Source organism: Euleptes europaea, chromosome 8 (genome assembly GCF_029931775.1).
Source record: "Euleptes europaea isolate rEulEur1 chromosome 8, rEulEur1.hap1, whole genome shotgun sequence".
Classification (NCBI taxonomy): Eukaryota; Metazoa; Chordata; class Lepidosauria; order Squamata; family Sphaerodactylidae; genus Euleptes; species Euleptes europaea.
In genome coordinates, this window is record NC_079319.1 from 90,637,041 (window position 1) to 90,664,873 (window position 27,833).

Below are 27,833 nucleotides of genomic sequence, written 5' to 3' on the forward strand. Positions count from 1 at the left end.
GTGATACCATCGCTTTGCGTGATCTGGACACTATACTTCTGTTGATACAGCCCAAGATCGCATTTGTCCTTTTAGCTACCGCATCACACTGCTGATTCATGTTCAGTGTTTGAACTACTAAGACCCCAAGATCCTTTTCACACACACTACTGCTCAGACAAGTCTCCCCCATCCTATAATTATGCATTTGATTTTTCCTACCTAACTGCAGAACTTTACATTTATCTTTGTTGAAATTCATTTTATTAGTTTTAGCCCAATTCTCCAGCCTGTCAAGGTCATCCTGTATCCTGGCTCTGTCTTCTACCATTTTTGCTACCCCTCCCAATTAAGTATCATCTGAAAATTTAACAAGCATCCTCTCTATTCCTTCATCCAAATTATTTATAAAGATGTTGAACAACACAGGGCCCAGGACAGATCCCTGAGGCATTCCACTAGTCACTTGTCTCCAAGTGGATGAGGAACCATTAACTAGCACTCTTTGGGTGCAATCTGTCAATCAGTTACAGATCCACCTAACAATAATAGGATCTAAATCACATTTTCCCAATTTGTCAACAAGAATATTATGGGGAACCTTATCAAAAGCCTTACTGAACTCAAGATGTCTACTGCATTCCCCTAGAGATTCCCCTATGTCTACTGCATTCCCCTAAAGGTCAGTTCACCTGGAGAAAATGGCTGCTTTGCCAATTGGACTCCATGGCATTGGAGTCACTCCCCTCCTCAAACCCAGCCCTTCTCAGGGTCCACCCCCAAAACCTCCCACCGATGGAGAAGAGGGACCTGGAAACCCTACCTACATATGATTACATATGATTATATATGATTTAGATATGATTAGCCTATTCATCCCTATTTCTCACAGAACCCCTAGTGATTTCTCGTGGAACCCTGGTTGAGAAACACTGCTCTAGACAAATCATATCGGGGCATTACTGCTGCTCCCCGCCCCCCCCCCCCCCAGCAGATAAAACAGTATATTTAAGTACGTGAAATATCAACATCTTCTGGGCATGGAGCAGGGGTCACTGGGGTGTGGGGGGCAGGTAGTTGTGAATTTCCTGCATTCTGCTGGGGGTTGGACTAGATGACCCTGGTGGTCCCTTCCAACTCTATGATTCTATGAATGTATTCTGTAGCTTCATACATAGTATTTAATGATGATGCATTCATTCTTAAGGAATGCAAGTCACTGGGGAGGCGCCCTATTTAACTGTGTGTATGTTATAACTTGGTGGGAACAAAAGCCCGCTCCAGAATATTATTGGGTACAGAATTTAACTTGATTACAAAAAAAGAAATCAGCATTTGCTTTAAAATACATTTCTAGCCCTTATGATTGTAAAGATTATTTTTTGTGTGTGAGCAGTCCTGACTGCAATCCTCAGTTGCTGAATAATCCTCCTAATAAGGGTGTCAGCAAGTCCACAGGCCACCATCCATGGTAGGTGGGGCTGCTTCATTCAGAGATGGGATTTCAAAGAAATGAATGGAAAATCAGAAGAAGAAGAAGAAGAAGAGTTGGTTTTTATATGCCGATTTTCTCTACCTTTTATGGAGAATCAAACCAGTTTAAAATCTCCTTCCCTTCCTCTCACCCCACAACAGACACCTTGTGAGGTAGGTGGGGCTGAGAGAGTTCAGAGAGAACTGTGTCTAGCCCAAGGTCACCCAGCTAGCTTCATGGGTAGGGTTGGGGAATCCAACCCAGTTCACCATATAAGAGTCTATCCCTCATGTGGAGGAGGGGGGAATCAAACCCGGTTCTCCAGATTAGAGTCCACCACTCTTAACCACTACACCACACTGGCTCTCAGTGATTTCACCTTCACCAACACAAACTTTCAACAACTTTTTTGATAAACCTGAGCATCTTGGGTTTTAATTTTAGCATACACAATGTGTTATTGTGAGAAATTCAAATACAAAGGGTTAACATTAAAAACTTGGAGATAGTTGAATATAAACAACTATTTTAAAGATCAAAAGCACATATCTATTTGCAATAAGCAGTTTCCTTAAATAAGTTCCAGAAGTTATCCCGTACCCCTTTTAAGCCCTCTTCCATACTCTCATTCATACACTCTAAAAGAGGGTTTTTTTAAAAAAAAGATAACAAAAATATAATAAGGCCATTTGTAGTCCTGAAAAATCACAACCTGAACAAAGATGACTTTTAGATTAGCAGAGCTGGCTGGGTGAGGTGGGTAGATTTTGTAACAATTCATCTTTGAGAGGGAACCACTCTGGCCCTCCTGTACCTACGTCCCATTTCCCCATCACCAGAAAAACCAGAACATATAATTCAAGGCAGTCAAAATGGCCCAATAAATGAATTGATGCAACATAAGAGAAATGAATGATGCAACATAAGAGCAGATATGTTTGCGTATACAAGTTTGCAGCAGAGGTCTTGTCTTGGTGCTGGATTTGGATGACCTTGCTTCAGAATTGCAATGCAGTTTAGATCAGATTCCATGCAACACTGATGGACAGAAATTAATTCTAAGCTATGAACCAACTAGTTTTTGCCCTCAGGTTTGTGTTTGACAGGACTCATCTCTGGAGCATGAGAAGTTGACTGTTGCAGCAACATCTCTTGCCAACGGAGGATGGTCTTCCCAGTATTTACACAGTGTCTAGCCGTCAATCCAGGTTGTACACATTTTGTTATCTTTGCAATCCCTGCCTCCCACTTCCTACCTCTGACTTTAGCTTCCTGTCCCCACAGAGGTGTTAAAAATACATTTCTGGGAGAAATGATCAATTCCCATGAAAAGCTGATCGTGTTGGTGTAACTTGTTCTTTCCTGTTTGCAGTGCAATCCTATTCCTGTAGGTAATCTTAGACTTCTTCATGGGTGTGGTTATATATATATATATATTTCAAAAAGCCACACACCCCGGTGCTTTAGAAAACAACCTGATTGTCTAAGTTGTGCCTCAGCTTCAACTGCAGATTTTGTTTCTCATGGTCTCGTTCACCTTTTTGTTTTTCCTGCAATACCAATTTAGGTAGGAGAGATTAGAGAGGGGTCAGTTTCACCCTTTGAGTCATGATCAAACCCAGCAATGCTGCTTGCATTATATAGAAGAAGTCCTTCAACTAGATAGAAACCTCCCCTTTGCTGAGTTCTTCAAAATAATGAAAGGCAAAAGCGGCAAAGATAAGAAAGCTAATTAAAAAGGTGTATAATTAGAGTTCTGCAATTACTGCCCTGAGAAATGCAAGGAGAAAATATCCTAGTGAGGGGAGGGGAAATACACTGATACACATGAAGCCTCTAGAGCAGGCTTAGGATGTCTGATTCCTGCATTTTTACTAAGATGTCATTTAAGTGGACTAGTAACACTTTCACAGTCACCCTTGACTTGAGGCCTTTGGTGATTCTGTGCTATTTCATTCTTATTAATTGCCAATATGACAGGGTAAAAGCTGCAGGATTCTCCCTGTCATTCAAGATGTTTTTTTCTGGTATGAAATGTCATGATGGAGGAAGGAGTCTTGAACTGGAGAAAGAAAAAATTTCCCCCTCTCCAGAGCAAGTGACTCCACCCTTCGGAGCGAGAATCTTCATTTAGCAAGTGGAAATTGTTGGGTCCAACATGTATATAGAGTCACAGAATCATAGAGTTGGAAGGGACCACTTGGGTCATCTAGTCCAACCCCCTGCACAATGCAGGAAATTCATAACTACCTCCCCCCCACCCCCAGTGACCCCTACTCCATGGCCATAAGATGGCCAAGATGCCCTCCCTCTCATGATCTGCCTAAGGTCATAGCATCAGCATTGCTGACAGATGACCATCAATCCTCTGCTTAAAAATCTCCAGGGAAGGAGAGCTCACCACCTCCTGAGGAAACCTGCTTCACTGAGGAACTGCTCTGCTAGAAAGTTCTTCCTAATGTTTAGACCAAAACTCTTTTGATTTAATTTCAACTCGTTTTGTCTCCTCTCTGTTGAGGAATAAAGGCAAATGTATTTAAGAAGTGAAGTAACCCAAAGTTATGTTTAATGGGACTGCCCAAGAAATAACACTTCTGGTATGTGCCCATGGCACTATTCTTACGGATGCACCTTCTCTGTGCCTCCACTGTGTGCTGCTCCTCTAGTAAGGAATTCAATATATGTTTCTTCTTTTGCATAAGAGCCCCGTGGCGCAGAGTGGTAAGCTGCAGTACTGCAGTACAAGCTCTGCTCACAACCTGAGTTCGATCCCAACAGAAGTTGGTTTCAGGTAGCCGGCTCAAGGTTGACTCAGCTTTCCATCCTTCTGAAGTCAGTAAAATGACTTGCTGGAGGTAAAGGGAAGATGACTGGGGAAGGCACTGCAAACCACCCCGTAAACAAAGTCTGCCCAGTAAATGTCAGGATGTGACGTCACCCCATGGGTCATGAATGACCCAGTGCTTGCACAGGGGACCTTTACCTTTTTCTTCTTTTGCAATATTCCTTCCTTTGTAAGCCACCTTGAGCATTTGCAGGGAGGGGTAGGAAAGATTTAAGTAAGGAAACAAATATATTTTCTTCTGTCCCATTCAGAACCTTCAGCACATGGTACAGTAGAGAATATTAGGATTTTCTGGATATTTTTTACACCTCTACTAAGCAAGAAAGGATCAGGATGCCACAATAGTCTGCTAAACAGATTTACAAATTAATGGGAGAGAGGAAGCAATAGAAACCAGATATAAGTGTCTTAATACACCAACTGTATGTTTACCTGTCCTGCTTTTGCATTTTCACAAACAAACGTTTCATAGTACTTGGCAAATTCTGGTGCGTGATCATTTATGTCCAAAATCCTAATGAAGATGGGTGCCTGGGTACTTTGTTTGGGGTTGCCTGGAATTAAAGAGAGACAATACATACAGCATAATAATAATAATAAGTTTTATATGCCAACTTTCTCCAGCACTTAAGGAAGAATCAAACCATCTTACAATCACCTTTCCTTCCCCTCCCCACAACAGACACCATGTGAGGTAGGTGGGGCTGAGAGAGCTCTAAGAGAAGTGTGAGTAGCCCAAGGAGTGGGGAAACCAACCCGGTTCACCAGATTAGAGTCCGCTGCTCATGTGGAGAAGTGGGGAATCAAACCTGGTTCTCCAGATTAGAACCCACTACTCCTAACCACCACTCTTAATCACTACACCACACTGACTCTCATAACCACAGTGTTATACCAATAACATACCCAATACCTGATTAGATAGGGAAACTACAGAGTAAATTTCTTTTCACCCTCCTTCTTTTCCCTAAGCTAAGTGTTAGCATGGCCAGTGTTTTTGGGGGTCAGAGAAATCTGATTATAAGTATTATTTTACTTTATTTAAGGAGAATAGATGAGGGCACAAGAAATGTCCCAAAGCCAGAGGTGCAATAACACTAAGCTAAATCCTGGCAGTGAAATACTATGTCCACCAATAATTCACTCTTGATGTTCAATGAGAATGTGTTGTATGTTAATGTATGTGGGATGGGGTTACACACTCAAGCAGACCTCAGTACCAGGACAATGCCTCTCTGGCACCTACATTAAATTGGCACAAAACAAATGCAACATTGCATTATAGTTATAATTTCTAAGTCTTTATCTACCAACTCACACCTATATGTTCTAAGAAGGTCAGTTTTTTAAAAAAAATTAATCAGTTGGATTACAACTCCTCTGTTTTGAAGTGCGTGTGATTTTGAGTGATTTTATTTCTTCACAAGAGCATGTTTGTGTAATACAAAAAAACAACAACCTTGGAAACACTTAAAACTGCACCACCTGTGACTTACTGATTTCAGTGGCTATGACTGTAAGGTTGTGCCATGGGGTAGCTTCTCGGTCAAGTGTCTTTGAGATGAATATGGATCCATTTCCGGAGTGGATGCTGAATATTCTGTCCAAATCCATGTGCCGATTCAGAGAGTATCTGTGAAATTACAACACTTCCATCACAATCTTTTATTGTTATATTTTTAATTGAAGTTTAAATTTCTATATATTTGGCAAAAGTGTTAGCATTTTTTTTCAGATTGGGAACTTGCACCTTGTATATTGTATAACCAGTAATTGAAATTATAATTCCTCCATTAACTAAAACAAAATGAAGGGAAAGGTGTAAAATAATCAACAAACAAACCCCAATGAATATTTCAATTTCGTTGTACTTTTTAACAGTAACTTTTAAAGAACCCTACTGTGATACCCATGTCTCATTCACACAGAGTGCCTACCACCCTCCACAACGTCTCTCCCACAGGTTTAGGGTTACAAGTAGGTCTGGTTGTCACACATTGCAGCCCTTCTTTGAATATATGGAGAGAGCCATGGCCATTTCCACATAGGTTCCGGAGGCGGCAGTGCAGAGCTGAAGGCTGGCCTTGGGCTTGTGGAGTTTGTTTAATAGACCCCAAAATTTGGGTGAGGTCAGGTTTAATTAACCTGAAAAATAATTGATTACATGAAAAAAGCTGACATGATTTGGCTTTTTTCAGCTTTTTTGAAAATTTCCAGATTTATTAAACCCAAACCAGAAAAAATACCAAAATCAATGGTGCACATATCTACCAAACACTACACAGAGTTATTGAGGTTGTGACTCAAACACAATTCCATTCACATGCTGCCATTCATTCATTTGTACATTCATACGAATATGTATGAGAGAGAGATCTTAGCTTGTTTGTGTGTGTTTCTTTCCATGAGACAACCAGCCCGCAGGGTTAAACAAACAAGAAGGTAACTTTTATTTATGGTTTGAACTCAACACTGAAGAAAGACAAGAAGAGGTTGCAGCGTTTCTTTTTCATTGAACTTTTGAACTGTTTCGCTCTCCCAGCATTTGGGATCTTTTATTACGCGTTGACTCCTTAGTCAGCTTTAAGCTGCTCTTCACCACAGCTTCACTCAGCCAAACACACTCTCAACTCCCCAATCCCCTAACTGCTCAACCGATCTCTTAACACACAGCGGGTCGCCGTGTTAGTCTGTCTGCAGTAGGAGAAAAGGGCAAGAGTCCAGTAGCACCTTAAAGACTAACAAGAATATTTTCTGGCAGGGTGTGAGCTTTCGTGAGCCACAGCTCTCTTCTTCAGATTCTTCCGATCTCTGAACAGCTCTTTTTCAACTATCTCTCACTAACATTCCTCCAGCTCTCCTTGGTTGCTCTTAGGTAGAGGTGGAAACTAACCTGTCTATCACAACCAGGTCCCCTCAGGACAAGTGAGAGGGTACATTTTAGTGCCTACTTAGACCTCCTAAAATCAACAAAGTGAGGTCATGCGTGAGCCATGAAACAAAGAAGAGACAAACAAGATTGCTGCCATTCCTCCTCTATGATTAAAAGAAATGGCAAATGTTCTTATCGCCGAACTATGGGTAACATAGTCCCTTTGCACGCTGTGGTTTTAGCAGTTGTAGAATAATGTGATACAGTAATGTTATGATTTTAAGTGTTTTATAGATCTATATGTATATTATGTTGGTTTTGCTGTTGTTACCCGCCCTGATCCTGGTCTTGGGCGGGGAGGGTGGGCTAGAAATTTGAGAAATAAATAAATTAAATAAATAAACTATGTCTCCATCTCCCGCAAGTGGATCACCCTAATGGTTTATGGAATGTGTGATGCATTGGCTGAGAAAGAGTGACAGTATACAATATGCAAGGCTTTATGCACTGCACTTATTCACTCATACTTTCATTTAGGAGGTACAGAAGCTAGTATATCACGCCATATATGTATTCATAAGCTCAGCGTTCCCAGTTTTCATGCAAGTTCCCAATACTTGTGGCAGTGGGAAGGCCTTGAGAAAGTGTGGGCAGTGTTCAGTGAAAAGATGGGTTGGACAAGGCTTACCTAAATCATGGGATGGGCCGGGATATGTGTGTTTTCCTACATAGGAGAACTGTGGGTATACCAAACACCCCTTCAAGCATTAATTCCTCATTCTCTCTGAAAAATGGTGCAGCAAAACTTGGAACAGGAATGGGAGGAGGTGGTCATGAATATCTGGCTACTCTGGATCTACAAACATTAGGGTTCCCAACCTCCAGGTACTAGCTGGAGATCTCCTGCCATTGCAACTGATCAGTTCGCCTGGAGAAAATGGCCGCTTTGGCAATTGGACTATATGGCATAGAAGTCTCTCTCCTCCCCAAACCCTGCCCCCCCTCAGGTTCCACCTCCAAAAACCTCCTGCCGGTAGCAAAGACGGACCTGGTATCCCTAACCAACATTGAAAGCAAGATTTCAGTTTTCCCAGGAAAATTCTATTCTTGTCCTAGTGTTGCAAAAATGAAACAAAAAACACAACACCCTAGGCAAATGGCAAGCCTAGTTACAACCAAGCACATGGAACATGGTATATTGAAATAGCCATGTTTTGATGAATGGGAATTCATCTTCAATCATGGTACAAACTTTAAAGTTAGCCTCTTATTCAAAGAAAATTTTGATGAAAATGGTTTATAGATGGCATCTACCACCTTCAAGGATGGCAAAGATCTATAAGACAGGTACCAGCAGATGTTGGTTCTGTAATAAAAACAATGCAGATTTTTTTTCATATGTGGTGGGGTTGCATAAGGCCATCACTTTTTTGGAAACAGGTTGTAAAAATTATGTCAATTGGGTTGAGGAAACAAATTCAATTTAAGCCAGAAACCTTATTATTGAACTATCTTCCTGAAATTCTGAGAGACCAACGGATAGTAGTGTTACATATGTTAATGACAGCTAGAATGGTCTTTGCTAGGCAGTGGAACCAAAAAACCTCCCCTGAGATACATGATTGGTTGTAAAAAAATAAAAGAGGTGCATATTTTTGTGAAGCTATCCACTTACCAAAAAAATAATGATAATAATAATGTAGACCTGTTATGGACAGGAACCATTCAAAGAATGAAAATTTCCATTTTATAATAAGATATAGTTTCAGTTAAGCGAGAAGGGGCTACGGATGCAGGGTTGTAAAGTATTTTATGTGACTTTATGTGATTATGTGACTATTTGTTTTTAATTTATGCATATATTTACTGTTGACTGTCTATTTTTATTAATAAAACTTTTAAAAAAAATCATTTAAAAAAAGGAAAAAGAAATAGCAATGTTTTGGTGATGATTTTTTGTTGATAAGGCTTGAGGTCCCAATGAGAAAAGGACAGGATCTTCTAACTTTCCCAAAAAATCCTTGGTGGTGTAAGCCCTTGGTCCAAATGAACCAGAAACCACGACATAGACAATCAGGTCCAAAGAAGCTGGTCTTTACTGGTCAAATAGGTATTACAGAGCATGAAGGGAAAGGTGACAGCTATGGGGCTGTCTTGCTGAAACTCGGTAATATAAATGCACAGGAAGGGTAAGAGATTACATATTGAAAACAAAGTAGGTTCCCAGGACTTCATACAGAGAGTGGTAGGCATAACAGTCCTTGCAACCTTGGCTGCGGTTCAGTAAGGACAACATTCCTTGAGTCTGGATGGCAGGATGTGAAAAGGGTGAACAACACTGATATGCCTGACAGGTGGTCAGGATGATGCCTTGCCTCCTCCATCAAACCCCAAAATGTAGGCAAGGATGAAAATTGGGCAAGTGAAGGCCCTAAGCTAGGACTGAGACAGGCCGAAGGGAACCAGACTCTGACTTGAACCCCTACTGATGAATGGGGACTTGAGCTTGGAGAATGCGCAGTCTGTGGTGTGTGTCCAGTTTTCTCCTCACAAATGATCCTTTCAGGTGTGAAAGGGACTGGGAGGGTTTTGGAGGCTGTTGGTGTCCTTTCAATCCAGTTCTTCTAACTGTCTCTTCAGTGTGTGTGTGTGTGTGTGGGGGGGGGCGTTGTTCTTTTCCTGTGGTTTATTCATGAGCAATTATGTGTGTGAAATATAATCAGAAAAACAAGCTATTCTCTTGTAGGCTCTGGATGCTAGTAGGGTACAGAGATGTGTATTTAATCAAAACAGTTATGCAATGTCATAAAACATTAGAATTATCAAAAGATACACTTTGAGTGGAGCTGGGGTTGAACAGTGAGGTGGCCATGTTTGGAGATGACACCAAATTATTTAGGGTGGTTAAAACAAAAACTGATTGTGAAGAGCTCCAAAAGGATCTCTCCAAACTAGAGGAGTGGCCATTAAAATGGCAAAAGAGATTCAATGTGAGCAAGTGTAAAGTGATGCATATTGGAGCAAAGAATCCCAACTTCACATGTGCAATGATGGCATAGTTAAATTGTGGAACTCCCTCTCTCAGGATGGGGTAATGGCTGCCAACTTGGAAGGCTTTAAGAGGGGAGTGGACATGTTCATGGGGGATAGGGCTATCCATGGCTACTAGTCAAAATGGCTACTAGTCATGGAGCATATGTATTCTCTCCAGTATCAGAGGTGCATGCCTATTATATTAGGTGCTTTGCAACAAAGGCAGGATGCTGGTGCAGTCGTCTTGTTTGTGGGCTTCCTAGAGGCACCTGGTTGGCCACTGTGTGAACAGACTGCTGAACTTGATAGGCCTTGGTCTGATCTAGCAAGGCTTTTCTTATGTTCTTCTTAACAAGTCTATAGGACTCCCCTCTCTACAAATTACTTTACAATTCTTATTTCTTGCCCTCACAGTAAACCTGGAGGCAGGGTTGGTCTTAGCCAATGGGCAACAGGGGCAGTGGCCTGGGCTTAGGGTTGCCAGGTCCCTCTTCACCACCAGTGGGAGGTTTTTGGGGCAAACTCTTCCAGATGTTCCTCCTCCTGTTCTGCAGTTACCCATTTAGAATAGGGTTGCCAACCTCCAGGTACTAGCTGGAGATCTCCTGCTATTACAACTGATCTTCAGCCAATAGAGATAAGTTCACTTGGAGAAAATGGCTGCTTGGGCAATTGGGCATTGAAGTCCCTCCCCTCCCCAAACCCCACCCTCTTCAGGCTTTACCCCCAAAACCTCCCACTGGTGGTGAAGAGGGACCTGGCAACCCTAATTTAGAAGCCTCTTTCTGTGGCTTGCCCTTGTCTCCTGGAAGGGACTCTTTGATGGAAATTTTGCAAGGGATGAAAAACTGAGCTCAAAGAGGGCCTTTGCAAGGTCCCCTGATGGTGGGAAAGCACTAGGCTAGGGGCTTATAGGTTGTCTGGACCCTTTGGCCATTTTTTCTGTTAAAGAGAAAATATTTTTGCTATCTCTTTTTTTTAAAAAAATAGTATTGATTTAGTTATGCATACCCCACTTTTCTTCCCAATGGGGACCCAAAGCAGCTTACAACATGGTTTTCCCCTCCTCTTTACTTCACAGTTTATCCTCACAACAACCCTGTGAGGTAGCCTAAGCTGAGACAGTGTGACTGGCTCCAGCTCACGTGGCAAGACTTGTTGGTAGAGTGAAGATTCACACCTGGGTCTACCAGATCCTAGTCTGACACTCAAGCTACTTCACCATGTGATTTATCGGGGTCTCAGTTGTCTAAGAGAAAAGCAGGTGTATAAATATTTTAAATAAATGCATATCCATTTTTGGAAAATTCTCAGATATTAGTAAATGTGGATGTTCGGGGGTTGTTTGTTCTTTTGATGAGTCTAATGTTTAAGGTACCACCATAAATGATCTTTCTTGATAAGGACATAGTTGTGTGTTGATATTCAGGCAGAAAAAGGATGTTGAATATGTTGATTTTGTCTGACAGTGTTAGAACATTTAAGACAACCTCACTTTCCAAAACAATACATTTTGAAACAAGTCAGGAACAAAGGACCCTTTCTTTTCCTATAAAGTTATTGATGTTTTCTCCCTGCATACATTTTACAGTGGTGTTGACGCCTTTTGTCATCATTGAAGATTTACATTGGCATTGATGACAACTCTGTTAGCGTTACCATTCAATTGTCACAGAAAATGTTAAAAGTATGTGTGAAAGAATTCAAATATTTTGGGTAGCAGGAGTGAATATGGAGTAACACAATTGCTTTCTCTTAACCTAATCCACCTCCAGGAAGGGGTGGTCTTAGTAATTCTGGAGGCCTCTGCAAAAGTCCAGGATGGGGCTCCAGAATCACTGCCACCACCCCATTCTGGGGCTAAGTAAGGTGTGTGGGAGTTGCTCCTGTTGCCAGAAGTCAGGTGCTCAAGCCCTAGAAGGGGCAAGTATGAGTGGTGGCAGCAGCATGCTCCTCTTCTTTCCCCCCTTTCTTTGAGGAAGAGGGGAGTCCCCCCCACCAATCACGGAGCCCAGGTAGGTTTGCCAACCTCCAGGTACTAGCTGGAGATCTCCTGCTATTACAACTGATCTCTAGCCAATAGAGATCAGTTACCTTGGAGAAAATAGCCACTGTGGCAATTGGAATCTATGACATTGAAGTCCCTCCCCTTCCTAAACCCTGCCCTCTGTAGAGTCTGCCCCAAAAACCTCCCACCGGTGGTAAAGTGGGACCTGGCAACCCTAGGCCCAGGCCTCTGCCCCTGTTGCCCATTGGCTAAGACTGACCCTGCCTCCAGGTTTACTGTGAGGGCAAGAAATAAGAATTGCAAAGTAATTTGTACACAGGGCAGTCCTATAGATGTGTTAAGAAGAACATAAGAAAGGCCATGCTGGATCAGACCAAGGTCCATCAAGTCCAGCAGTCTGTTCACATGGTGGCCAAGCAGCTGCCTCTAGGAAGCCCAAAAACAAGAAAACTGCAGCAGCATTATCCTGCCTGTGTTCCAAAGTACCTAATATAATAGGCCTGCTCCTCTGATCCTGGAGAGAATAGGTATGCATCATGACTAGTATCCATTTTGACTAATAGCCATGAATAGGCCTCTCCTCCATGAACATGTTCACTCCCCTCTTAAAGCCTTCCAAGTTGGCAGCCACTACCATGTCCTGGGGCAGGGAGTTGTGTGAAGAAATACTTCCTTTTTATCTGCTTTGAATCTCTCACCCTCCAGCTTCAACAGATGACCCCTCATTCTAGTATTAGGAGAGCAGAAGAAAAGCTTCTCCCTGTCCCCTCTCTCCATATCATGCATAATTTTATAGACCTCTATCATGTCTCCCCTTAACTGCCTCCTTTCCAATCTAAATAGCCCCAAGCATTTTAACCATTCCTCATAGGGCAGTTGCTCTAGTCCCCTGATCATTTTGGTTGCAAAGAAGAAGTCCATAGTAAAGTTGGGCAGGAGAAAAAGTTAAACAGAGCTGGGTTTTGCCTCCCATATAGGTGCTGAATTGACAGCAATAATCTCAGAATTCATTTCAGGATTCAGAAACTCATTTCTGGAAGTGAAGTTACTGGATTCTGGTGAGCTACCATAACCCTGGAAGTTATGCTATGCATATTAGGGCTTCTGGCGCATTACCCCATACTTATTGCAGAGTTAACATTTAGGCAACTAATAGTGCAATCCTAAGGAGAGTTACTCCAGTCTATGTCCTAAGGAGAATTACTCCAGTCTATATCCATTCATTTCAATGAGTTTAGACTGGAATAACTCTGTATAGGATTGTGCTGTAAATAACTAAACTAAATGGCATCCAGGGCATCATTTGTTAACCTTGTTTCTTGTGCCACTGTCCCCATACTGTACTAAAATGCAGTGCTACCCCAGTAATTAAATACAACATTCTTGTATTTGTGCACAGTATAATGTCTCCCCCATATATAACATCTGTTGTTGGGAGTCACAAGAGGGGAAAGTACAATGAAATAGGTTTGTTTGTCATAATCTAGCACTCAAATTATTTTATCCAGTCTATAACTGTTTGATCGGTATGTGCACATGTGCATGCATGTACAGTGTGTTGCCATAGCCTTTCAAAATCAACTGGTTGTGTGGTCCTAAGTGGAGTTACCCCCTTCCAGGCCTATTGACTTCAGTGGATATTGGATCACATATGTCTGCTTGACTGATGCCAGTCAATTCATGGGTTAGATAGGTACTGTTAAAACTGTTTTATACATCTGCATGAGTAGAAGACCTCATTTGAGCGAATGTCATTAGTATATTTCATCTCTGTTCCTCAGCTGTGATGAATCTTGTGGTCCAAAATGGGTGTTTGGAGACCTCAAAAGTTAATTGCTGGTGACATCTATGAGATAACTAATTCTCGTAACATTGCCTATAGGAAGAGATATCCCATATGTTTCCTTTGAAGCTTAACATGTTGGATCTAAACATGGTCTTTCTCTCATAGAAGATGTTTCCCATTCATGCTAAATTCCATGAGCATTCTTGAATCCAACCCCATTGTGATTAATCCAGAGTGAGTGGTTTGTGGACCAAAGAGTAATATGAAGTCACAAGCCATCCTCTACTGTTGATGCACAGCAGGTTGGACTTTATAAATGGTCTGGGACTTTTGTAGTTTTGGGTCTGCCTTCTCTCAAAGAGCCCTTTGCTCATCTTTGGGTGACTTACTGGTGCTCCCTGGTCCAAAGGCCTTTTTGGCTGTGGCCTGGTGGAACTCTCTGTTGACTGACACCTGGGCCATAAAAGACCTGGCCTAGTTTCACCAGGCCTGCAAGATGGAGATGTTCTGCCAGGTCTACAGTTTATATGGCCTACATGGTTAACATTCTATGCTGACCTGGACTGTGCCCCCCCCCCCGCTATTGTCATCTTTTTGCTCGCCACCCAGTCTCTCCACCCCGTTGCCCCTGCCCCAAGATAACTGTTTGGGTCATTGACAGTTGTTATCCCCCCCAGGTTTGTATGATTATTTATTTTACTTTGAGATTTATTCTTCAGGGAGCTAGGGTTGCCAACCTCCAGGTGGTGGCTAGAGATCTCCTGCTATTACAACTGATCTCCTGCGGATATAAATCAGTTCCCCAGAGACAACTGCTGCTTTTTCTTCAATGCCATAAAGTCCCTTCCCTCCCCAAACTCTGCCATCCTCAAACTCCACCCACAAAATATTCAGGCATTTCCCAACCCAGAGCTGACAACCCGGGGTGGGAGTGTGGGGGGGGGCTGCTGTGTTGCTTTATTAAGCACCATCATGTTGTTGATGTAGTTAAGTATATTTATAGTTTTAATAGTTTTAAACCACTTATATTATACTTTTGTGAACCACCCTGAGCTGTGCTATGCAGGGGGAGAGCAGGATGTAAGTATAATAAATAGTCCAGATGCAGGGCTGCAAAAACCCACTGTAGGGCGGCTCAGAGAAATCTGGGCCACCCCACATAGTCAGATGTGCTGCTAATGTTCCCCCCACAGCACCTTGTCTGGGTCTCTGGGATCCCAAAGCAAACCTTGGAATTCCCCCTACCCCAAACTTAGGAATTATATGTAAGCCCCTCTGACCTCATCAAAGAAAGTATGGAATATCACAGTTATCAAACATTAATGTGCTAATAATATCAGTCATCACAATAAGAATACAAATCTGTCTTACCACTCCCCTTTACAAATGCTACGATTTCAACATTAAAGTCAGCATTCAACTTTAACTCCACCCTTCTTTTCTTCGCGATGTGCGGGAGTGTAAAAGGTACGTAAACATCTGATGCATTTGTGTGTGTGTGCTCTGCACAGAAGGATACTTACTTAATTGCATTCTTTGCTGCGTCTGGGTCCTGAGCGATCACTTGTCCAATAATACTGCCTTCCCTGGCATCTTCGTCCACTTCTATTATATTAGAGGGCATGGTGAACACGGGTGGTTCATCTACATCTTCCACAAAAACTTTGACGAAAGCCGAATCCTTAAATGGTCCCAGGTGGAAAAAACGTGCATCCAGATGTGTGTTAGTTGCCTCCACTTTTAAAGTGTAGAGATTCTTCTTTTCATAATCTAATTGCTGGCATGCAAATGTGGGAGAAGAAAGAAAAGCAGGCCAGATTAAAAGAGAGGAAAACAACAACAATGAAACCAATCTCAGAGGAATAGGGCCAACAGTATTTTAGGAAATCAGTAGTTATGGACTGAATCTTTTTTGCTAATTGTTAATGATTGTTTCTCCCATGAATATAGGGTTGTCAGATCTGTCTTTGCCACTGTTGGGAAATTTAGGGGTGGAGCTTGTGGAGGGCAGGGTTTGGGGAGGGACTTTAATGCAATAGAGTCCAATTGCCAAAGCAGCCATTTTCTCCAAGTGAACTGATCTCAATCGGCTGGAGACCCATTGTAATAGCAGGAGGTCTCCAGCTAGTACCTGGAGGTTAGCAACCCTACAAGCATATGAACAGTGAAAGAATACAGAGAGGAGTGCTCTGTAATTGATCACTGGCATTAGAACTCCCTTCTTTCAATAGGAGCGCCAGCCTCCAGGTGGGACCTGGGGAGACCCTGGAATTACAGCTCATCTCCAGGCTACAGAAATCAGTTCACCTGGAGAAAATGGAAGCTTTGCAGGGAGGAATCTATAGCATTGCACCCCACTGAGGTCATTGTCCTCCCCAGGCTCCACCCCCAAATCACCAGGAGCTTCTCAACCCAGATCTGGCAACCCCATATCCCTTCCCCTGCCAGTGGCCAGTGGGGAACCCGGGAACCCTATCAATGAAATTCTAATGTTTGCTAGAGTCAGTGCAGGATTTTTCTATTTCTGTATGTACTTCATGGGAGAACGTTTTTTTTTTCTTTCATATTTTCTGCATTTTTATTCACAGTGCGTTTGTTTGCATTAAAGTGCTACTTGAGTTTAAAAAATATTACTGTTTATGGAAATTATCGGGAATTTGCTTTTCCATTGTGCTTTAAATGCAGTGGGGATTCTGCAAGCATCAGTACACTCCTTAGCTTCCTCTGCAAAGCTCCCCCCACCCAAAAGCCTTTGCCAAAGAGTGAAATCTGACTTGGTTCATACCATAAGAACATAAGAAAGGCCATGCTGGATCAGACCAAGGCCCATCAAGGCCAGCAGTCTGTTCACACAGGGGCCAACCAGGTGCCTCTAGGAAGCCCCCTAGCAAGACGATTGTGGCAGCATTATCCTGCCTGTGTTCCACAGCACCTCATATAATAGGCCTGCTCCTCTGATCCTGGAGAGAATAGGTATGCATCATGACTAGAATCCATTTTTACAAACAGCCATGAATAGCCCTATGAACATGTCCACTCCCCTCTTAAAGCCTTCCTTACAGCCATTTAAAGCCTCCCAAAGCCGCCATTTTCTCCAAGAGAACTTCCATACATTCCTGGCTGCCACTGCTTTGCTCCTCCAGTCTGTCATAGATTTCTGAACCTACCACCCTGTGTATCGGGTTGCCAGGTCCCTCTTCTCAACCGGTGGGAGATTTCGAGGGCAGAGCCTGAGGAGCTAATTAAAATATTTCCCATTTTCCCTTTTTCTCATTAAGAAGTGTTAGACTGTGTGTGTAACACATTTCAAGGCTCTCGCTGTTGGAAAAATACAATCACGCCTCTGATATAAACATCAGTGTGAATTTATGAGAATTCAATATCTTTGAATATGTTTCAACCCCATGTCCAGTATGTCTAGGGCTGTAGACAGCCATCACTACCACCGCCACCCCCCCCCCAAAAAAAAGACTCCCCCTTAAAGAAAAAAGAACAAGAATTCATTAATGGAACAAGAATTCTCTCTAGGAGTTACTCAATTCAACATTTGCATAACTGGACATCATACCAAATGATCCTCTAGATTCCTAGAGAGGCTGTTAACTGCTGCTGTGTGACTCTGTGAGCATAAAATGGGGGTATCCCCAGAGTATCCCAAGTCAAGGGAATTTTGTACCTGCAGTCCCCGCCCCTCTCCGCGGCTTTTGGTGGAGCAGTGGGAGCAAAATGAGAGAAAAAACAGTGTCACTGCCACATGCCACCTTCACTTCCTGTTAACATATCTGGAAGTGATGTCACAGCATCTCTGCGATACTACAATGTCACTTCCAGGAAGGGGATGGGAAATTTGGGGGTGGAATCTGGGGAGAACAGAAGTTAAGGAGGGGCCTCAACAGGATATAATGCCCTAGAGTCCACCCTTTAAAGGAGCCATTTTCTAAAAGAGAACTGGACTCTGGTCAGTTGTAATTCCAGATCTCGAGGCCCTATCTGGAGATTGGTAGCCCTACTTCCTGATACATAACTAGAAGTGGCATTATGGCCTTGTGTGCCACAATATCACCATGTTCCACCACCCAAAAAACTCCTGGAAGTTGTCAGTGTAAGTCTGGCAACTCTAACACCAACACTTCACATACCTCAAATTCCAAAATATATTTATGTGCTAGGAAGTTCCATTGAAATCAATGAGGCTTACTTCCAAACAATTGGGCTAAGGACCACAGCTTTAACTGCTGAAAGAAGGAGCTCTGAGATAATAATCACTCTGAAGCCGACTCCCTATTCATTTAATATTGTATATGGCTTTGTTATTATGGGGGGGGGGGAGTGCTGCTGTTGTTGTCCATTAATCAATACTAATCATTCTTTCAGCTGAAACCTGCTATAGTTTGCATGCACAATTAGGTGCAAGCCACATCCCACCAAAATCAATGGTGGAATTGTTGTTCATCTGAGCAATTCAGAAGCACACCGATTCAAAATGACTACTTTTGCAACAGTTAGTGCTAAATACAGGTCAGCCAGAAGTTATTCTCATTTAAGAAAAACCTTGTATGATTTGAAATACAAAGACTTGAAAATGTCAACTTCAGATTTCAAATAAAAGTCAGATTATTTATAAATGAACTTTAAAAATAATGATTGTGTGCTGTCAAGTTGCAACCAATTCGTGGTTACTCAAGGACTTTGGGATTTCCAAGGCAAGAGATGAGCAGAGGTGGTTTACCATTGCCTTCATCCACAGAGCAATCCTGGCCTTTCTGGGTAATCTCCCATCCAAGTACTCACCATGACCACCCCTGCTTAGCTTCCTAGCTCTGATGAACTCAGGTTAATTAGGGCTATTCAGGCTGCTTTATAAAGGCTCTTGGAATGAAGAAATAATGGCTTCATTAACAATTAGGAAAAAAGACTCAGTTCATAACTATTGATTTCCTTTTGCTCTATTTAATTTATAGCGCAGTTCTAAGCAGAGTTGAACACTTGAAGCCAAAAGGTTTAGAAAGGTGTAACTCTCCCTAGGATTGCATCATTAGTGGATTGTGGGACCTGCGTTCAATCATACTGGCCATAAGAAGTTTAATTAAACCATGGTTTTTTGTGTTTATGTCTGTAATGGACTGTTGGAATATGCAAGGCTGTCATATTAGCTGTGACAGGCAGAGTTAGATGGAATGGATCATGGTCTGATGTAATGGCCTGAAAAGCCCCTAGGAGGCCTGATTATACTGGCCAGATCCAGTTGAGGCCAGAGGCTAAGCTATTGTGCTGCACCTGGATGGTGACTCAGCGTGTACTACTAATTGATGCCTGGTGGTGGCATTATGTATATAAGTGTTAGACTCCATGAGTCTGTGTTGGGAGTTATGGTGGAGAGAGTGTGTATTTAGCACTGTAAATAAACAACGGCATTTCTATAAGCTCTAGTGGTTCTGGTGGTCATTCCTGGACGTTGGCACCATCCGCCAGCTCTCCCGTCATGGACCTGTATGTAGCTCACTAAAATGGCACTTGTGTCCAATGCGAAATATGACTAAAATTATCTGTCCTTAGGGGTTTGCCACAGCTCTTGTCAGAGTCTTATTTAGAAGGACCGCCTCATGAGTAATTCAAGGGTTGTCCACATAAACGGATTATTAGAGGCTAGAGTCCCTCAAATTCCAACCTTTAGGACAACATAGAATACTTCTTTACAAACCAAACTGCACAGATCTCAGCTGATGGGCCACTCTCTCAACAGGGTTTTTGTAATCATCTTTCAGAAGCTATCATGCAGAAATATTTAAGCAGATCTGACAGGCCAGAGCCATCGAGAATACCCCCTTAGGTGTACTGACATGCTGAAAACAAGCTTCCCCTCCCCAAACCCCTCATGGTTTGAAGTTTAACAGTTACCTGAAGAAGACAGAGAAGAACAGGCCTAATGTGTCCATTTCTCTGCAACTGACCCCTCAAGAAATGTTCTCTTCTCTCCTACCTCAGAAAGAAACCTAAGACCTGGAGTGCTAAGTTCAATAAAAAAGAGAAAGAGGAGAAATAAACCTTTTTGACAGTTATAATCCCTTCCTGTGTAACCGTGTCAGTGATGATATCAAACATGTCTGATCCATCTCCAGCAGCAATGCTGTACTCGGTCTCAGCGTTTTTGCCCACATCAGGGTCATTGGCTTTAATTCTGCCGAGCAAAGTCCCAAGAGGTGCAGACTCCAGAGAGCTGAGCTGATATGAGCCTGGGAAACAAACAAAACACAAGAATTGTGGGTATGTGTGTGGGTGGGTGCATTTGCATGTGCACCTATTTGTATGCAGGTGCTTAATCTCTATAAATAATAAGAAGTCATAGGGGAGAAAAAGCCCAACAGAGTGTTTTCCCAATTGCCTTGGGATCTCAGTCACTTAAAGAAAAACACCCATAGTCACCAATACACTTGAATACAGAGGTAGGAGATTTTTGACAAAGATTTTTTTAAAAAAGATACTTCAAACATCTCTTAGAACTGCATTTCTTATCAGCTTTGTAGCACTTCAGATAAACAATACAGCAATCCTGCAGTGATTTATGCCTTAACTATCTAGCTTGAAAGTTCGATTTTTTTTTTTTTTTTAAATCAACTTTAGCTTATGTCACTTTGAAAACTGGATGGATCGGAAAGGTGGAATAGCCATGGAATTTTGCCTCAAGCAATATCTGAGGTCACTTTGGACAGCTCTGTTTGGGCAAAACTTCTGTGGGAATTTTAAAAGGAAGTTAAAAGTACTTCAGTCAAATCTGCAGATTTTCTCCACGAGGCATCCCATCTCTGCCCGGAGAGCACAGATAAGGCAGTTTTTGGCACTGAGTGTGTGAATGTTACATCTTAACACCAGAGGGTGCCCTACATGTGAGCAGCGGGACACTTCTATTCAATCTGTGAGCTCCGATTAGATTCTGGAGTATAACAATCCAATTCTTAAATAGCCTTTTTGCCTGTTGAGAAAACCTGAAAAACAATTGCCTTGACCAAGTTAATCTGCAAATGCAAATCTCTTCTGTGGATGCTTTTCTATTTACTACAGACAAATTAGTCTTTGGATGACATATCCCAAATAAACATACATAGGAGGGTGTGTACAGGTTGGCCGTGGTCTTTTCCTACATATGATAGTAGGAAAATGAGTACCTTGTTGACACACACAAACACACCGTACAAGGTTAGGCTCCATCCTAATGAGTGAGACTGCTCTGAATACGCCATGTTGGTAAGGTCCATAAGATAGTTACAAAATAAGGCTGCCAACTCCAGGTTGGGAAATTCTTGGAGATTTGAGAGTGAAGCTGTTACCCTAAGCAGGCAGTCTCCACTGTAGTTGGGGGAATTAGCTGGAAAGACCGAGCGAGAAGGGATAACTGGGACCGATAACCTATGTATACCAGGATAATCCTGGGTGAAAACTCTCAAATGAGCAGGCAGTTGTACAATAAAAATTGGTTTTATTAAATAATGAAAATGGTAAAACAAGAAATATATTTTAAGCGATAAACATATGCACACAAAGCATACAAGAGCTGCCTAAGAGAAAAGTGACAAAGTTGGACAGGGTTTCAGGAATGGGTGATAGTTACCAGTCTTGAAGGGACATTCATGGAAAGTAGCACTAAAGAGAAAAATGACCAGCACGAAACAGAAAAACTACCAAGAACAAAAGGAAGAGCCCACATGCAAGTGGAGGTGCATGCACGGATCCAGAACACACACACGAACGATGAGTGGCCAAAGGACCAATATTTATACCCCCAAACAGGTCCTGGGGTGGTATGAGGTAAACTGGCAGGAAAGCCAGAGACAAAGAATTGATTGCTTTTCTGGGGTTCCAACAATAAGATTAGAGAGGCTTGATGAGTCATCAGGACCCAAGAGAATGCCTGGGCTATTCTCTTGAAAACTGATTGAATGCTGGGACGGGTGCAAATAGGGTAACGGTCTGCTCAGAGCACTGATCCAATCACCTTAGAGTGACACAGTGGAGATTAGCTAGCCCCATTGTCCAGCCAGACACACCCTAGGACAAGGTGGAAAGTTCAGCTGCCAACCTCCTTCCTGCTCAGGCTTAACTCACAAGATGGATCCCAAAACTCTCTGTGAGACATCCATTTTGTGGGGAGCAGTGTCTTGCAATGATTCCAGTCTTTGGTCCCCATGCCTTCATGGCACCCCGTAGAGAGAGGAAGGGTCTGACTGCTTACAAAGGCTAGGTAGGGAAGGGGTTGGGAAGGGAAGGGACCTCAGTGTGGCACAATGCAATACAGTCCACACTTCAAAGTAGCCTTTTTCTCCAGGGAACAGATTGCTGTAATCTGGAGATCAGTTGTAATTTCGAGAGATCTCCAGGTCCTACCTGGAGGTTGGCAACCCTGTTAGAAGAAAATGGTCCTTTTCTGCAGTCACCCCTTCCCTGTAGAATTTGCTGTTTGAGATAGCACACCAAAGCTACCTCTGTCCAGATTTTGAGGAGGAAGACATACATTTTACAACTTTTAAGAGACACATAAAAGCAACTTACCTAAAGGGGTTTTTTTTTTTTTTGGAGGGTTAGTCCCACAATCCCCTGAGCAGTCTAAGATGGGACTAGAATGCTGACCCTTGGTTGTACCATCTCAGTCTCTTTCATGTACATAAAATAGGGTTTCCAGCGCCCGGTCGGAAATACCTGGAGGTTTTGGGGGTGGAGCCTGAGTACGGTGGGGTTTGGGCAGAGGAGGGACTTCAGTGGGACATAATGCCATGGAGTCCACTTTCCAAAGCAGCCATTTTCTTCAGGTGATCTCTGTCGCCAAGAGATCAGTTGTAATAGCGGGAGATCTCCAGCCCGCACCTGGAGGTTGGTAATAGGGCTCTGCACCTTTTTACAGTATTTTTCAAATTCGGGTTTAATAAATCCAGAAACATCTGAAAAAGCCAAATATAAGGTATTCAGCTTTTTCAAATAACTGAAAATTTTCGGGTGTAGTAAACCCGAACTCTTAAAATATGCGGCAAAGAGCTGAATGCTGGGCTCCACGGAGCCCAGCGTTCAGTTCTGCACCACTTGCAGTCCAGCATTCCAGTTTGGCTTCAGCTGAATGCAACCCCTAGTTGGCAACCCTAACAGAAAGGCTGTTTGTTCTGTAGGATGAGATGGTGGAATGAAGAGGTGACAGAATGAACTTCAGTCTTTCAGAGGACAGACAGTGGATTCCAGATTGGTATATTCCTTCATTTAAAAACAAACAAACAAAAAACCTTGCAAATAGAAACTAGGCATCAGGAAGAAAGGCACTTTTTCTTTGCTGGCTTTCTATTAGGAGGGAGTTTTAGCACTAACAGTATTCCAAATTTCTGAAGTGGCACAGTCCATTTTACCAAATCAGCATTCTATCACCACGTTCCCTGCAGTATGTAAACCAGGCTACAGCATCCTATCAGAAGCAGCAAAGGAATTTCCTGAGCACCAAAGAAAAGGAATTTTAAACATTTTTCCCCCCTACTTGCATTTGGACCAAGAACCTAATTAAAGTTGTGCTCACGCAGTCAATAAACAAAAGAAATACTGTGTAATCACAACTCGGCATTAGAGCCTGAATTTCAATCGGCAGGAGACAAAGCTGAAATAGCTTTAAATCAATGTTGGCAAATACATGCCAACACAAAAGAAATCTGATAAAATGTCAATGTAAAAAAAAAGGGGGGGGGAGGACGCAGCTTGAATTTTTTAAAAGCATGCGTTTTTTTACAAGTTAAAATAAGCTATTTGATATAACTTGTACTGATCCAGTTCTAAACAAATATTGGACCAAGGTACAGAATTTGAAAAAAGGGCCCTTTAGGGGGAGATGTGGCGCTGTACCTCCAGACAAGTCTGTGTACAAGGTGCATAGACCACCTGCTTTTAGCATACTAAACACAGGTGATTTCCACACAGAAATGAGCTTATATGGTTTTCCTGTTGCTGCTATAAATATGGAGATAGTCTTTATTTATTAAAAATACGGCTAGCAGCCAAACATTAGAGAAGCATATACCAAAAACGATTTCCAACAGCCCAAACAAATAAAAATACAATAAAACAAGAGTGATCCTACAACGATGCTATACAAATTGATCCTTAAAACACTTGCTATGAAAAATCTGTTCTTAATCTATCGTAAACTTATTTGTAGCAACGTTACCAAACAAATTTTGCTGGATTTTAATAGCGGTGGCACAAAACCTAGCAGTGTCAACAGAGACTATAGGATTTTCGTCTGTGAGCAGCCTTTTAGGCCACTGTGCACCCGAGCCGCCTCGAAGCTGATGAAGCCAGGGCAGAACAAATTTATCACGAATCTCCTTATAAAATGGACAGCAAATAGGAACATGCTCCAAAGTTTCCAGTATGACACAGGGGAAGGTTTTCCAGCACATTCCCTGCACCAATCACCAGAAGGCCTTTTTTTAATTATTAGAAAAGAAAGTCAGCAATTGACATATTGTTGAAGTTCTGTAATGCTACAAGCGTCGCAAGGAGCTGCGAGGGGCATCTCATCCCCTTCACCTCCTTTCTGCCTTCCCTGTAGGGTTGCCAACCTCCAGGTACTAGCTGGAGATCTCCTGTATTACAACTGATCTCCAGCCGATAAAGATTAATTCATCTGGAGAAAAATATTGTTGTGACTGCCTAGCAACCTCCAAAATGGTGACTTTTCATAAAGGGATTTGTTGATAATATTTTGGGCTTTTTTATTCCCCTGACAGTTTTCTTTTTAAATAAGATTCCTTTGTAAATCTGGATCCCCCCACCCCCAGTTTGTAGAGAAATCCCCCATCTGTTTTTAGTCTTCATTTTGCGGATCTATTGATGATATACTTCGTAGCTCATTTCAGAATTAGATATATGATAACAACCTATCAGGTTCTCACCTCTCATTTTTAAAAAGTATCTGACCCGTTTATTTTCAGAGATATAAAGGAAAAGTCATATATCCAAAACAAAGGAGGCCAGTAACTTCTTTTAAAAACACACACACACAAATGAAAGCCAGAATTTCAGAGAACCTGATAGACAGATTGTTATAATGTTATAACAATATGCCTACTGCTGCTTTGGGGGGGGGGGAACTCTCCAGTGGTAATGGGGAATGGCTGCCAAAGGGCAAATGGTAGGGCAGGGAAAATGGCATCAAAGCGGGTGGGTCTGGGAAGAACTGGGCTTTCCCGTCAACGTGGCTGCCACCCTGGCTTTGCTGTTCTCCCTTCCAAAATATTGACGCAACGCATGTTTGGGAACCACCACAGGAAAGCAGGGAAACCTGCGAAGCACACAAAAGCACCATAATGCTGTGGTGAAGCGGGGAAAAACCCCACTTCCCAATATCGTCCAAGCTGAGGAAACAACTTGTGTATAACTGATCATAGTTGGAAAGGAAGGTTGATGTCTACAAAGATGAAACAGCATATTGTCACCTTGAGATAGATAGATAGATAGATAGATAGATAGATAGATAGATAGATAGATAGATAGATAGATAGATAGATAGATAGATAGATAGATAGAGATATATATAGATATCTTAGGAAACGACAAGAAGAATCCTGTTTTTGCTTGTTTCAGAACAGCTGTACTTCCTGTTCCTGTACTTCTTTTGGTGCTCTAAAATGCGCCATGTGTGAAGACCCCTCTCCAGTCACAATGAATTATGGGTTCCCAAACAGAACAGAACATGTTGGTGTTCCCCTCAGAGTGAAAAAATATTTCTAGTAGAAAGGAAGAAGGTCTGCTTAGTGGTTAAGCTCTGTCAGAGATTCCATGGGTCACTTTTTTTGGTGCCTCATTACTGTTTTTCACATATAAAACTTATTCTGATCATTTTCTTTCAGGAATGGAAATATTTATGCTCTTGAAGGGAAATTTGACGGAGAAAATAAATATAATAACCAGTAAAAAATATGTCCCAATATTATTTATATCTCCTTAAAAGGTAAAGGTCCCCTGTGCAAGCACCAGGTCATTCCTGACCCATGGGGTGACGTCACATCCCAACGTTTGCGAGGCAGACTTTGTTTACGGGGTGGTTTGCCAGTGCCTTCCCCAGTCATCTTCCCTTTACCCCCAGCAAGCTGGGTCCTCATTTGACCGACCTCAGAAGGATGGAAGGCTGAGTCAACCTTGAGCCGGCTACCTGAAACTGACTTCCGTCGGGTCAAACTCAGATCATGAGCAGAACTGGGACTGCAGTACTGCAGCTTACCACTCTGCGCCATGGGGCTCTTTATCTCCTTACTCCCATCTTTAACATACAAGTTAAGAACATAAGAACATAAGAAAGGCCAGGCTGGATCAGACCAAGGTCCATCAAGTCCAGCAGTCTGTTCACACAGTGGCCAAACAGGTGCTTCTAAAAAGGCCACAAGCAAGACGACTGCAGCAGCACCATCCTGCCTGTGTTCCACAGCACTTAAGATAATAGGCATGCTCCTCTGATCCTGGAGAGAATAGGTATGCATCATGACTAGTAGCCATTTTAACTAGTAGCCATGAATACCCCTTTCCTCCATGAACATGTCCACTCCCCTCTTAAAGCCTTCCGAGTTTGCAGCCATCCTTGGGCAGGGAGTTCTACAATGTCTTGGGCAGGGAGTTTCACAAGGTGTGAAACGTTCATTTGTGGGAGGCAGAAGTGGAATGCATCTCTCTTATGTTGGACTCATATATAAGCACTGAAGTACCAAAGACCTGCATCATCCATCATCGGTCCAATGAAAGGTAAATATACCCCTTCCGAAATTTGCGGGGAAGAACAACACAAGACCCTAGGAGCTTAATTTTTTTCTCCATTTGATCCCTAGTGCATTCCTACCTCAGGTGTGTGTGTGTGTAAAGTGCCTTCAAATCGCAGCCGACTTACGGCGTCCCCTTTTGGGGGTTTTCATGGCAAGAGACTAACAGGTGGTTTGCCAGTGCCTTCCTCTGCACAGCAGCCCTGGTATTCCTTGGTGGTCTCCCATCCAAATACTAACCGGGGCTGACCCTGCTTAGCTTCTGAGATCTCACGAGATCAGGTTAGCCCTACCTCAGTTAAAGGTAAAGGTCCCCTGTGCAAGCACCGGGTCATTCCTGACCCATGGGATGACGTCACATCCCGACGTTTCCAAGGCAGACTTTGTTTGCGGGGTGGTTTGCCAGTGGCTTCCCCAGTCATCTTCCCTTTACTCCCAGCAAGCTGGGTACTCATTTCACCGACCTCGGAAGGATGGAAGGGTGAGTCCACCTTGAGCCGGCTACCTGAAACCGACTTCCCTCGGGATCGAACTCAGGTCGTGAGCAGAGCTTTTGACTGCAGTACTGCAGCTTAACACTCTGCGCCACGGGGCTCCTCTACCTCAGTTAGTCAACTTGAAATTGGAAACCTTTCAATTAACACTTCGGTCTTCCCCAGCTATAGATTGGGAGGAAGTTCAGCTGGCTTACCCATCCTGAAGAAATGTAACCATGAATGGAAATAGTGTCTCTCATTAAACTGGAATAAGATGAGGTTCTCTCAGAACAGTTTAAAATCCAAATTGAGACAGGCAGCCTAGAAAACCGCTGAGGGTCAGTGATCAAGGAGGATTCAAAGTGGGAGAGAAATAGTCTGCCGAGTGTTGGTTTCAGATGTCACGGCATCTTTAAGGTATGCCCAGGTGTGTAAATCATTAGGGCTGCAATTAGTGGTGGATTAATTGGTGAGAGCTAATTTTTATTAGCGAGAACAAATTTGGATTGATGGATTTCAAAGGGGTCATTACCCATTTGGCATATCAGCAAAAATAACACCTTGGTACTTACTTTACTGCAGCA

The 27,833-nt window shown here is 42.6% G+C and overlaps 1 protein-coding gene across 4 annotated transcripts in view; it reads right to left on the reverse strand.

Moving 5' to 3' along the window:
• Nucleotides 1–27,833, reverse strand: part of LOC130481507 (cadherin-9-like) — a 94,371-nt gene that overhangs the window by 14,633 nt on the left and 51,905 nt on the right. For 2 of the 4 annotated variants that reach the window (XM_056854187.1, XM_056854189.1), the window contains exons 5-8: nucleotides 20,043–20,230; nucleotides 15,521–15,774; nucleotides 5,795–5,931; nucleotides 4,731–4,852 (exon numbers count right to left, since the gene is read on the reverse strand). In XM_056854187.1, the coding sequence (XP_056710165.1) occupies nucleotides 4,731–4,852; nucleotides 5,795–5,931; nucleotides 15,521–15,774; nucleotides 20,043–20,230 (701 nt within the window). Of the gene's footprint in view, nucleotides 1–4,730; nucleotides 4,853–5,794; nucleotides 5,932–15,520; nucleotides 15,775–20,042; nucleotides 20,231–27,833 lie in introns of those variants that run through there. The other 2 variants (XM_056854188.1, XM_056854190.1) reach the window with 2 other exon arrangements.